This window comes from Lepidochelys olivacea (assembly GCF_965140295.1).
Source record: "Lepidochelys olivacea isolate rLepOli2 genome assembly, chromosome: 7".
Lineage (NCBI taxonomy): Eukaryota > Metazoa > Chordata > Testudines > Cheloniidae > Lepidochelys > Lepidochelys olivacea.
The window spans coordinates 21156913-21170965 of NC_140417.1; the positions used below are offsets into that span (position 1 = coordinate 21156913).

Here is a 14053-nt window from a genome sequence, read left to right on the forward strand (position 1 = left end):
ACTAAATTATGGCTCTTTAACCTAGGCCTTGATGCAGCAAAGCACTTTAGCATGTGAGAAATCCCAGTGACTTCAGTGGGACTACTCAAGAGCTTAAAGTTAAGCACGTGCTTAAGTGCTTTGCTGGATGGGACTCTATGTACTGTGATGATGGGTGCTCTGTAAATGTTGCAGTAGAGAGACAGATTGTTACGGTATAATATAGCAATTTGTTACAGCTTTTCTATTATTGTTGAGGGCTGCATTCTGTTTTCAGTTACACCAATGTAAATCTGGAATCACTCCATCAACTGCAATGTCAGGTTCACACTGGTGTAGCTTCAAGCAGAATTTAAGCCTTGGCTGTTTCTTTAGGCATCCTTTGGCTCATTTATAAGAAGCAGAAAATTTAGTTTTTAAAAGTGTTTAAGAATAGTTTTCCTCAAAATATAGCAAAAAAACTGTCCTCTTTCCATGAATCTCCATGTTCATGGCATGAGCTTCCAGCAAACACAGCTAGAGGGTGGTATTTAGGGCCAACTGGGCCCATCTGCAAACGACTTACTGGAAAACTTGTGCACTTGAGTACTCTGGGTGTACAGTTGTTACATAGATCTACTGGGTTTATTATTGATTATTAATAAAACAAATAAAATTACATCATCACTCATACCATTAAGTTTGGCTTGCCTTATCCACCCAAGCAGTCCCATGGTATTGCTTGGGTGAGTCAGGTAGGAGCTGTAGGGCGTTAAATGTGACAGTGTTTTCTGATTGACCCTCTAGTTCGCAAGTTTAAGGTAGTTGCCTGTAGTATAGGGGTGTCTGATCAAGGATTTCAAATCTGTGAAAGAAAAATGTTAATACTGCTTTGCTGTCATTTATTTTTCCCAAGCTCTGTAGGACAGTGTCTGACATTTCACTAGATGTCCCTTTCCCCCCAAGGTCACTGCAGTAGGCTGCTAGTTTCGATGAAATCTCAGCCAGGCCCATGACTTTAAGAGCAGGAAAGTCTATTGCAATGCTTGTCACCAAGACTGCAAGTCTAACGTATGCTAGCAAGTTTGGAAACTACAGCTAAAAATGTAGTGTGAGGGGCATGAAGTTACTGGTACTTTGGCTGGTTGCAGTGTCTCTAGGCTATTGTCCAGTGGAACAGCATGTTGCTGAGAGGGGCACAGCTTTTGCTGTTAAATGCTGTAAAGAACCCACTCTCCTTCCAACATGTTACAGAACAACTGTACAGAGAACCAGAATTAAAGAGCTTGCAACAGATGTTATCCACAGAGGCACTGACTATTATGTGGCCTTGTTAATTAGAGCTAAAACAATCTCCCATTTTGGTTGGTCAGATCATTCTGTCTACATTATTCTAACTCTAGTGATTTCAATGGAGTTATTGCTGACTTACACCTGAGTGAGATCAGAATCGAGGCCATAGTCTTGAGAAAGTCAGACACACAGGGTGAAATCGTGGCCCTGTTGAAGTCAATTAGAGTTTTGCCATTGACTTCAGTGGGGCCAGGATTTCATCCATAATGTCCGTTAATTATAATGGAGGATATGTCTCTAAATCCTCAAAACTGCTCTGAAGATCTCAACCTTAGGCTGTAGAGATGGAAAACAACTAGATCCTGAGCGAATAATTCATAATGAGTCATTTCTGTGCTGAATTTAGACTTTTTAGTCAGCTGCTGGAAAATCTGCCGAAAGATCACTATGTCCATGAATGTATTTGTTATTTAAATGGATTTGTATTTAGGAATTGTTTATTCTATGCATTGATTGTGACTGTTCAAACTTCAAGTGATTGAAAAGACTATCTAGTCCAGTAGTTCCCAATTTTTTTTTCTGCAAATGACCCCTTTGGCAGCTGCCTAAACGCCCTGGACCCCTTTCGTTTTTCATACGTCAGTTTCATGTTGGCCTTTACACTTCATTTTATCTGTATTTCTGTTTCTCCTAAATGGGGGTATTACTTTCCTGTCTTTTAGAAGTGACATGAGTCTTGACATCTGTGGCAAAAAAAGTACTTCTAAAAAACCCTCACAGGGAACGTGTGGTCCTTAATGGTACTATTGGAATGCCCCTGCCAGCCTGGGAATACCTCCACCAGTGCGACCTCTCACGCTGTTTGGAGGATGCCATTTTGAGAACAAAATGGCATCCTCCATGCAGCAAAACTGCCAGAACACAGTTCTGGCCCTGGCTCAAGGGACAGACCCCTGTATAACCCATGGTGGACCCCATTTTGGGAATCTAGTCCTACTTCTTTTGCTTGAAGAGTGCATGGGCCAGATTGGGATCTCAGTTACACTAATGTAAATCTGGAGTAACTCCACTGACTTAAGTGGATTTACACCAGTGAGTAGAATGTGTGTCAGAATGTAAAACAAAGGGGGTGCTTGCAAAATGATTCAGAAAATTAGCAAATGGAAGTTTACTGGAATCCAAATATTCATGGAAAGGCAGGTACTGGTAACCCAGCCTACCAACTGCCATGGATGATTTGGGGTTGGGTATTTGGTACAGTACCTGACGGGCTCATTGTTGCTCACTTTACTCATGGGGGTAGACTTGGCCCTCTGTGATGAAAGGGTTTGGCTTCCACAAAGAACGTTGGAGTTGAAAATTGGGCCTGTCCTTGCACAAGCCTTAATAAGCCACTATACTGAGACTCAGATGTCGTAACAATGTCATGTTATTAGATGCTGCAGTCGGAGAGCTTTCTAAAAGCCTTAGCACTGCAGTGGTTCTGTTCTGTTTACCTGTATGCCACCCAGTCTAGTTGGAGCTGCATCCTCCTTGCATTTGCTTCTTGGGAGAAAGGGAGGGATAATAGGACGTTTTTCCTAAAAAAAGATACAGTCCCCAGCCATTACAAATATATTTGATTTCCTTGCCCTACAGAGCCAGATGCTCTTTGGTCCTCCATTTTCATCCAGCAATGTTGCACTTCAGCAACTGAGAACCTGTGTTGCATTGTAAAGACTGCTGGGGACATGAGAAATCAGCTGGCCCTGCAATACACAAATCTCCTTGTGCATGGTGAAAATTAGCCACCTCATCTCCTTCATCTCAGTCGATGTAGGCTTTTCATCTGTGTGATTTATTTTTCCTCTTTCATTTCCATGATAACTGATAAAGGAGTGTATGTATATACGTATGTTAGGAAGAAATCAACTTGACATTGGAATGTTTCTGTTTAGAGAATTCAGAAAAGAGGATCACAGTTTATTTGGCAGCCAGCCTTCGCAGTAGATGTTTTGTTTTCACCAGCATTGTTGACAAATCTGATGCTTCTTCCTTATACGGCTCAAGAAATGTTTTTCTTCCATTTTGATTCACTAAGTTATAACCTTGTAACACAAGCAAAAAACAGGATTTGTATTTATTTAGCTGGATCTGCATCACATGCACTGTTGATGTGGGTACAGAATAACTCAGGCTTGGCCATAATTATAGCAACTGAATGTCATTGATTTCTCGAGGCCTGTTCATTTGCACTAGAATATATATTAGCATGAGGTCTGTGTAACTGTAGTGACAAAAAAGCAGAGGTAATTTAAACATTGAACTACACAGTTGACAGTGTGACATCTTGATTGTGAGAGGGGCCTGGTTTTCTTTGATCACCTTACGAGGAGGCATCTGGAAATTATAGGAGGTAGCTTAGGTCAAAATGCCACATGTTTCTTTAATTACTTGAAAATATTACCCAATGCTAATGAAGGCAGAGTACTCTCCTTTAAAAGTGAGAGGTTTTGTTGGCAAAGCCATCCTAACAAACATGACTTGTTTGGGGTTTAATTTATGGGTGTCTTTTTAGATGGTAGGCCAGATTCTAACCAGCTATTCCTGATGTACATTGGTGTAATTCCATTGAAATCAGTGAAGTTGCTTTGGATTTACTTGAGTATTATTGAGATCAGGAATCTAGCGCTTAACTTCCACGCTTCAAAGAATTGTCTTTGAGATGTTGGGCTCAGAGGAGATCTTTTGCCATTAAAAAACATTTCTGCAAGTGTTTTGCCAAAGAGACTATTTTACAAAACAAAACAAAACAAAAAAACTAGACATCTAATTTTCTTACTGTTCTATATTAGTAGTGGGATGATCTGAGATATTAAACCAGGTCCTGATCTCATTTATACTGGAGTAACTGCATAGAAATTAACAGGAGTTACACTGGGTTTACATGGGTGTACTTGAGAGCAGAATTTGGAATTCTGGCTAGGTTATCAGTCACACTCAGTGGACCAAAGACAAGGTGGGTGAGGTAATGTCTTTTATTGGACCAACTTCTGTTGGTGAGAGAGAAGCTTTCAAGCTTACACAGAGCTCTTCTTCTGGTCTGGGAAACGTTCTGAGTGTCACAGCTAAATGCAAGGTGAAAGATGAAGTGAGCTGTAGCTCACGAAAGCTTATGCTCAAATAAATTGGTTAGTCTCTAAGGTGCCACAAGTACTCCTTTTCTTTTTGTGAATACAGACTAACACGACTGCTACTCTGAAACCTGTCATTTAGCATAAGTAGTTAACACACATTTCAAGGGACCACTCAAGGTGACGTGGCCTGTTAACACTCCTCCAGTCATAGGGAGGAAAAGAACAGAGAGAAAAGGGGGAGAGTGAAGGAAGCAGCTGTGGGGTTATACATAAGGCTACGTTTTAGTTATGGGTATTTTTAGTAAAAGTCATGAACAGGTCATGGGCAGTAAACAAAAATTCACGGCCCATAACCTGTCCATGACTTGTATTGTATACCCCTGACTAAATCTTGGGGAGGGGGCAGCCCAGGGGTGCCACGGATGCTCGTGGGGGGGCAGCCCAGGGGGTGCTGTGGGTGCTTGGGGTGGGCAGTCCGGGGGTGCTGCGGTTGCTCCGGGGGGGGGGGGCTGGCAGGCTCCCTCCCCAGCTCCTTGTAGCTCCCCAGAAGCGTCAACGTGTCCCTCTCTTAGCTCCGTACCCTACCCCTGCCCCTGCCCCAAGCGCCAGCTCCGTGGCTCCCATTGGCTGGGAACCATGGCCAATGGGAGCTGTGGGGGTGGTGCCTGTGGGTGGAGGCAGCGCACAGAGCTAGGAGCTGAGGTAGGGACATGTTGCCGCTTCTGGGGAGTCCCCCAAGGTAAGCACTGACCAGAGCCTCACCCCCTCCCACACCTCAACCCTCAGCCCACTCCCATATGCACCCAAACTCCTGCTGCTGCTGGGGGTGGGGCTGGCCTGAGACTGTCCCAGCAGCGGCTGGTGCAGCTGGCCTAGGAGTTGCCCGAGCTGCTCAGGTGGCCCCCTGGCCAGCTGCACTGACCAGTGCAGAAGTCACGGAGGTCCTGGAAAGTCCCGGAATCTGTGACTTTCATGACCTCCATGACAAACGTGCTGCCTTAGTTATCGATTATTGTAGGAGGCCATAAATCCAGTGCCTTTATTCAGTCCTTTCCTCCATATGACTGGAGAGGTGTTCACAGGCCACTTCACCTTGAATGGACCCTTGAAATGTATTTTAACGCCTTATGCTAAACAAACTGTTCCATCTTGTATTTAGCTGTGACACTCTGATTATGGGAGTATGAATAGGTCGGTTGGTCTGTCTGTCTAGATCAGGGATCTCAAACTTGAATCACCACGAGGGCCACATGAAGACAAGTACATTGGCCCGAGGGCCGCATTACTGATCCCCGCCCCCGCCTGTGCTGCCCCTAGCCCCGCCCCTACTCCACCCCTTCCATGAGCCCCCGCCCCACCCCACCTCTTCACCTCCTCCTCCCCCCTCCCTCCTGGAAAGTGCTAAGTGCCACCAAACAGCTGTTTGGTGGTGGGAAGCGCCTGCAGGTAGGCAGAGGAGTGGGGATGTGGCGCGCTGGGGAGAGGGGAGTCTGGCGGGCTGCAGGAAATAACCCCACGTGTTTGAGATCCCTCATCTAGATACCAACAGAACCCCCATCACCATACTATCTGAATGCTAGACCTGAATGTAGCAAACATGAAAGGCTTAACCTTTAAGAAGCCCTGTGACTTTAGCTCTTTAATCATCAGGAATGCTGGCATTTCTGTATTTGTTTTGTTGTTTTTTTTAAATAAAGCAAGGGCTATGTGGAACATACTGTTCTCAGGAGACTTACAGCGGGCTTAGCTTCTGGCACTGCCACTTGGGTCAGGAATAGGTTTGCTGGCTCATAGTGTGGGAAAGTACAGAATGGGCTTCCTACCCTTTTCTACACTAGGACTTTGGTTTCTTGTACTGCTAACTTTCCATCTTTTAAGTACAAAGACTCACTGATGGCGTCCTGTATCCAATTTCAGCAATACTATCCAGGCCTAATTTAGATTTTCTCTTTCCCCCGGTGCATCTGATTGGAGGGATACCTTATAGGATTGGTTTGTATCATTTAAAAAAAAATTTTTTTTTAAATGTAAATACTTGTATTTTAAAGGGGAGAAGTGATAAATGGAGGATTTGGCCTTGTTCTGGATGGATCAGCAGAGGCTGAGGAACAAGCTAAGATGATGCTCAGCTGGGATGTTTCCAATGGAGTAAGCAAAATCTGCCTTCTGTTTTGACTTGAAATATTGCTTTTCTTCTTCAAAACATAAAAAATGCTTGGTGTCCCAGGAATATGCAAGCTGTACCATGAAATAGGCAGAGTAACTAACTTTGCTAACTCTTCTCTGATCGTACAATTTGTGGGCCTGATCCAAACCCCATTGAAGTCAGCGGGAGTCTTTCTATCAACTTTAGACAACTTCAATGGGCTTTGGGGTCAGACCCTAAAAAAGAGACCCAATAAATGTAGGGCTTTGGGACCGTATCCTGGGAGGTCCAGAGCACCCTGAACCCCCACTGAATTCCCAATGCATAAAAGGCCTGTTTATCTCCATTATTATCTTTATCAATGAGAGTTTTTCCAATATTGTCAGCAGGAAAAGGAGCAACCTCAAGATACCTTTACATTAGGCACCTGTGGCCACTTTTATTCCTGGGTACATGCCACAAGTCCCTCAGTCTAGAGTTTAGTACTAAGTGCTAGTTATGTGCAAACACAAATCAGTTTATTTATTTGAACTGCAATGGACTATGAGCTTGGGTTGAGTTTCTTTGGCCTGAGGGAGAGTGTAACACATACTAACACAGAGTGTTTGTCCTCCGTTAGTACCTAGACCAATATGGGTTTATGACTCTATTCTCATGCTTGGGCTACTAGAGGTGGTAATTTAGATCAAGTAGGAGTAGCTCATGCTTTTTAGATCCAGAGGTCCTGGGTTCAATTTCTGTAGACAACTCCCCACAGTGGCATAATCACATACAGCAAAATTATAAAGGACAAAATTTGTTGCGTTTTAGGAAGACTTTGCCTATTCATAATTACTTGATGTGTCTCAGACCATCTGAGGTGATTGTTTGCCAATTCTGGTGTGGTCTGTTTTTGTTTTATTTCTCAAAAGAATTTGGTGAAGACGGTTTCCTTCCTTGCATTAGATCTGAAAACGGGTTCTCTCCAGAGAACGTGGTACAAAAAACAGTAGGAGGAACAATCCACATGCACTCCCTGTACGAGATCTGATAGAACAGATAAATCATTGAAGAAGAAGGAAGAAGATTAAATTAATCTCTAGATTTGAGTAATGGAGGCCACTGCTTAACAAGCATAATTTATCAGAGACAGCCTATAAAACAACAGTCTGGTAGAAGATTTACTTGCAATGTGATTTATTGCATGCAATAGTACAACTTCTCAGTGCACTATTTAAAAAAGACAATCTTAGAATATTGCCTATATTCCTACATCCAAAAATGGAAAGAAATTGGACAGTACACTAGAAAATACACTGCCAGGAATAATCCTTTATATGCAGGGGACATTGACTAGTAGTTCTTTTATTTTTATAATCCTCAAAATGTATTAGTTCTAAATTGATCACGTGCTTAAGTACTTTGCTGAACTGGGATCTTAAGCATTTGCCTATTTTAACAGCTTTGAGTCTGACCAAATACTTCAAACACTGATTTGTAATGCATAACAAAATAATATTTCTAGGCCCATTGCACCTTGGATTGTGCCTGTGTAAAGACTGAGTAAGGAGCTCAGGATTTGGCCGGTGATGTTTGTGTTAAATGACATAATGGATACATGATATAATAAATTAATACTTGAGAATAGTTATATAGCACCAATACACTCGTGATGAGGCTAAACCAGCAAGTTCAGATCTACGCCTGACCTTCTCCAAAGTTCAAGGAGGTTTGGCTCTGTCCTCCTTCAGACCTATTTTACAAATAAATCTGAATCTGAATCTTAGCATTTCTTTTAAAGTTTTTGATCTGGTCCGTGGTTTGGGCATAACTTTGCCATAGACATTCTGAGCCTTCCAGTTCTAGAAACTATGGGCTGAATTCTGCTGGTGTAAATGGCTACCACTCCATTTACTTTAGAGGAGCTAGAAGGGAGTTTGGCCCCTTGGTTTCAAATCTTACCTGGGGTTCAATTTGAAAATATGTGCAGTGCTGTCAGGGTCCTTCCATGTAACTCTTTGTCCCATGATAAAATCAGTGATTGGTTAAGACAGACTTCAGTCTGAAACAGCAGCTAGTTTTGCAGATCTGGATTGAGATGCATTAATTTTTCCTTGTGAGGGACTTTTGCAAAGCATCTTTTTACAGTGTGCCTTGCTCTAGCCAGGGCTATAAGCCCCTAATTTTTAACTGGACTAAAATGCATCAAGACCATCCAAAACTTTTTTAAAAAAAATGCTTAGGGTGAAAGAGCAAATGATTTCTTACATTGGTAAAGAAACCGGGAACTAGCATGAGTTTGGTAGATTTGTTATAATTAAATTGTGTGCGTGTGTATGGGGAGAGGTGAGATGTGGGGAGATACAGTTGCATTTTTACATCTATTTACTTTCACTATGTTTGTGATCTGACAGGTAGCTAGACGCTGTTGGTCGGGCAACAGCAATGCCTATGAAACAATCTGCCAAGCGATGGAGGAGACTGGTAAATTAAAGGTGACTCTCCCACACAAGGTGGTAGACGAAAGCATTTTGGAGCAAGCCCTGCATCGTTAATTGCATTCTGAATTCATCGTGCTCCTTTCAGACACACTTTGAAGTTGATTTCTTGTTACCCAACCTCACTCTCTGGTAAGATAATAAATGCATTGCAAGTGTCTCTTCCATGTGAGCAGTTCTTTTCCTTCATCATTAGCAGGGTACTGCGGAAGCTCCCTACATTTAGGGTCTGATCTAAACTCCATTGAAATAATTGGGAGTTTTTCCATTGTCTTCATTAAGACTACTCCTGGAGGAAGATACTATTCAGTGTGAATAAGGGTGTTGGAATCGGGGCCTAACAAATTAAGCTACATAAAAAATATCCATTCCTGTCTGACTGTTCAGAAATCTGAGACGTCCTTTAGTCTAGTGCAGGGATACACAGACCTCAGTGGTTCAGTAGCCAAATGAGTGATCAACATTGCCCTAAAGAGCCAGTTGTGTGAATTCATTGTTTCATTGGCTATTTGTATATGTATATATATATAGACCAAGTGTTGTTGTTTTATCCATTACAATTGGTTAATAACATAGTAAAGGCATCCTGACTGGTTAATAACTTAGATTGGTTAATAATTAAGTCACACAGTGTTTTAATATCGTGCTGCAAAGAGTTGCAGGAGACACATTAAAGTGCCACTTGCAGCTCAGGAGCCTCAGTCTGAGTATCACTGGTCTAGTGGGTTGAGTATGGAGTTAGGGATCAGGAGTTCTCAGTTCTACCTTGTTCTGCTATGGTCTCACTCCACTGCCTTAGGCAAATCACTTCACATCTTTGTGAGGTAAATTCTGCCGTTATAAGCACGTTCATCTCCCATTGGCTTTGACTGGACTTGTGTCTGTTTATGGCAAGGCTGGATATGGTATTCTGTGCCTCAATTTCTCCACATGTAAAATGGGGATAAAAACACTCACCTCCTAGGACATTTGAGAATGAATGAATGTTTTCACAATGCTTTGGAAAGGAAGCACACTGTCTACATACTCTGTATGATTGTCCAGGAGCTGCAAGGCAGGGGGAAGATGTACACCTTGCCGAAACATGGATACTGCCCTTCTTTGGCTCACAGTGAGGGGAAAAGAATCTGACTAACCCTGCTTTTGTCCTGGCATAAAATATCTGCAGCTACTAATTGGTTAATTTTTATATTTAAATTGTGTCCTCCTGTTATGTAGCTTCATTTTTCCATGTTGAAGACATATTGTCAGCCTTTGTCATTCCTGTTGCTACTCTGCACCCAAATCCTTAGACCTTTGTTTGCAAGTGTCATCGCCTGCAATCTGAATGTACCAAACACATGGTGTGTCGTTCCAAAGCAATTCCTGTCCATTCCCTTCAGCCTCACAGACTGAAAATTCAAAGGGAAGAATGACTTTGTACTGAGAGTAAATTGACATATCCATAATTGCAGCTGGCATTTCTGATTGTTGTGTAGATGGCAGCCATTTTGCTAAAAGCGTAAGAGATATTTTGTGAAACTGTGTCCCGGCAATAGCTTTTGGTAAGAGATTAAACCTATTACTATCTTGCTTTTAATATGGTTTAACCACAAAGGCCTGATTAAAGTTATATCTGGATCAAGACCAATATGTTTAATAGTTAAGGCCAAGATTTTAAATAATAGTTCCTGAATCCACAGTGTTTTTAGTGCTGGCCAACTTTTTTTTTTTTTGCGGGGGGGGGGGGTATTGTGACAAATTTTCTAATTCAATGAAAAAATGGGGAAAACATGCATATCTCCCCCTCCTATTTTTAGACCAGCTGTAATACACACACACACTTCACACGCACAGGTGAACTGCTCAGAGTATAGTACTGTATTAGTACATGGTATTTCCCAATTATTTTTACTGTTAGATATTACCAGCCCCAGCCAATTGAACAGTTATTAGAATTTTAGCTGCTGGTGATATTATTGATTAAGCTGCTCACAGGACATTGAAACCCTTAGCTTTTGTCAAAGTCCCCATTTGAGAACATTTCTGAATGGACACCAGTTTCTTCAATTTTTGTTTACATTCCCTTCTGTTTCCTAATGTATTAACAATGATTTCATGATTGATGGCTCTCAGCTCCATCAGAGTTCTCACACACGCAGTCTGAATGTGGACAAGGGGTTTTAACATCTCATTTAGCAGTTGCAGAGTTAGACCATTTCTTATCTGGCACAAAAACCACTGGCAAACTGTGTGTCTCATCCCCCTCTAGTGCTGGTCCACTAGAAGATGACAACCTTCTACTGGAAACAGTACATTAGCTCACATGGCATTAAAGGTTCCAACACTGCTGATGACCCATGTGGGTGTCAATGTGATGCCACATAATGGAATTTCTGAGGCAGGGATAGAATCCAATTCTCCAGGGCAGAGTTCAATTGCCTTACCTGTCAGACGAAGAACATAAGAATGGTCATACTGGGTTAGACCAATGGTCCATCTAGCTCAGTATCTTGACTTCCAACAGTGACCAGTGCCAGATGTTTCAAAGTGAATGAACAGAACAGGGCAATTATTGAGTGATCTATCCCCTGTTGTCCAGTCCCATCTTCTGGAAATCAGAGGTTTAGGGACACCCAGAGCATGGGGTTGCATCCCTGACCATCTTGGCTAAGAGCCATTGATGGACCTATCCTCCATGAAGTTTCCTTTCTTTTTCCTATCCTTTCTGCTCCTGCAATCCCCTGCCTCATCAACTGTACACCTTCCAACTTCTGCAACAAATGAAGCAGACATTCTGCAAAAAACAGCCCTTTTCACTACACAACCCTGAGTCATCCCCAGTGCAGGTCCGATCCTGTGCACTGAATGAGGCAGGGGGCCTGTGGAAAAAAATACTATATAATATAATTCAAGACTGTATTATAATGCATGAGTAGAAGGGAGCAAATCAAATTGAACAGATAACCTTAATTCTGGCATTTCGTAACTTTTGAATATTTGATTTTGCGCCCTTGACATTCTTTTAACATAGTTTTTTGTGTATTAGTATATGTATATATTAAAGTGATGCATACTGAATTGTCTGTCCTTGGCTTGATAGCTGGAATATTGCACCAGAAACAATTGGCCATATAACTACATCACAAACCCACACACAAGTTGGTCTTCCTTTGCCAGCCATGTTTCTTCTGTGCTGTTGGAATGCAGTTTAAGTTCAGCTTATCTGTGAGTAGTCCCAACTAGTTCCACAGTCAAAAACTAGGACTTGCTGATCGCCAGATTATAAATAAAAAAAGACTTGTCAAATTACTATAAGACTTGGGTGTGAAAACATGTTTGTGGAAAATATTCTTAGGCTGACTTTGGGTATTAAAATTACATGGGCTGAAGCCAAGCTATTCTGTTTTCCTGTATATAGACAAGCAATTTGATATTTGCTATGAAACAAAGGAATTTTTAGTGCATCTACCTGCACCAGGGTTTGCCTGGAAAAAGGGTCACCTGAGATTTGCACAAAAGACAGAACACGGAGTCTCTAATTGAACAGAAAGCAATGCCAGAAATAGAGACTGGGAAAAGAACAAGGGGGGTAAGCACTAAATCATTTCAATAAAGTTAACATCAAGGCCAGGAAAATGTGTAAAACAGCTTCATGAGTTGTTGTGTGGGCCAAATTCAATGCCGGTCCAAAGTGGTGCAATTCCATTGAGTTTGACCCTGTGCGTACACCCATCCATCTGAAGAACTGTGATGGATTTGCTCTTTCCTAATAGCTGTCTCCATTATCTGAGCAAATGAAGCCACTTATTAGATTGATGGAGGCCTTTTGTTCTGGTCTATACTTGAAGTTCTATCAGCATAGCTACATCGGTCAGCGGTATGAACAATAAGTACACATACCCAAACCAACATAGTCATGATGACATAACCCACAGCATGGATGCAGCTATGTTGATGAAAGAGGGCTTACGTCAATGTAGGTAACGTCGTTAGGGGAAGTAGTGTTCCTAGGTCAACAGAATATCTCCTTCTACTAGCATAGGCTGTGTCTACACTAGAAGGTGATGCCAGCATAGCTATGCCAGTATAGTCTCTCTAGTAGACATGGCCTTAGAAACTCTGAATCCTAAACTCTAGTCTCTTTTGTGTCTCTCAAGACAGACTTGGATTTTTAGAGCATTATCTCTATGGTCTTCTGCTCCAGCTGTAGTGAACACTATTGCTGTATGAGGTTCAAAATGATACAAAAAATTAAGACCATATTAAAAATTGTTTGAAGATCATCCAGTAGTTTTCTTTCATACAACCAACATTACTCTGCAGCAAAACCTAACCTTATAGACAGGATGGGCTTCCTTTCACACAGTAATTCTGTACAAAGCCAAATGTAGATTCCCTTACTACTTCTGTCCCATGCCCACCAAAAACCATGCTGACAAAGGATTTGATGTAGCTTGATGTAATTGGAAGAAGCTATGCGCCTTGCATCCTAATCCTAGCATTAAGGTTATGTAATAATGTTTTGTTCTAATTATCAGTGAAAGGTTGGATTTTTATATATATAAAAATGAGTTTATTTCTTATGGGCTGCCATTAATTCCTCAATCTAGATGTGACTTTTGTATTTCCTATGATTGATCTGCCTGCAATGTTGAGTTCAGATTCAACTCAGTTCCTTTTCAGCCATGATGGACCTTTGTTGGGACTAGCGTGTTCTTCAAACAAAGATTTATCATCCCATCCTCTATGGGTTTCCTGTGTTCTTTTTTGGGAGTTATATGTACTGTTTAAGACCATATCTTACTTTCCCTTTCTGCTTTGGGGCTAATGCACAATAAACCAGGTGAATGCCAACTCTCTGCACCCTATTAGTATCTCAGGTGCCATTGTAAAGTACAGCATGCTCTCATTCAAGATTATAAGTTTTCTCCTGATCACATACCGTACTATTTACCGCTGTATAATCATAGAAGATTAGGGTTGGAAGAGACCTCAGGAGGTCATCTAGTCCAATCCCCGGTTCAAAGCAGGACCAACCCCAACTAAATCATCCCAGCCAGGACTTTGTCAACCTGGGCCTA

At 41.8% G+C, this 14053-nt stretch overlaps 1 protein-coding gene across 1 annotated transcript in view; it reads left to right on the forward strand.

The window, feature by feature from the left end:
- UROC1 (urocanate hydratase 1) overlaps positions 1 to 9155 on the forward strand; it is a 66248-nt gene extending 57093 nt beyond the window's left edge. Inside the window, exons 19-20 of the mRNA XM_084633044.1 lie at positions 6416 to 6515; positions 8907 to 9155. Coding sequence (XP_084489170.1) covers positions 6416 to 6515; positions 8907 to 9047 — 241 coding nt within the window. The 3' untranslated portion in view covers positions 9048 to 9155. The remainder of the gene's footprint in view (positions 1 to 6415; positions 6516 to 8906) is intronic.
- The last annotated feature ends 4898 nt before the right edge of the window (positions 9156 to 14053 follow it).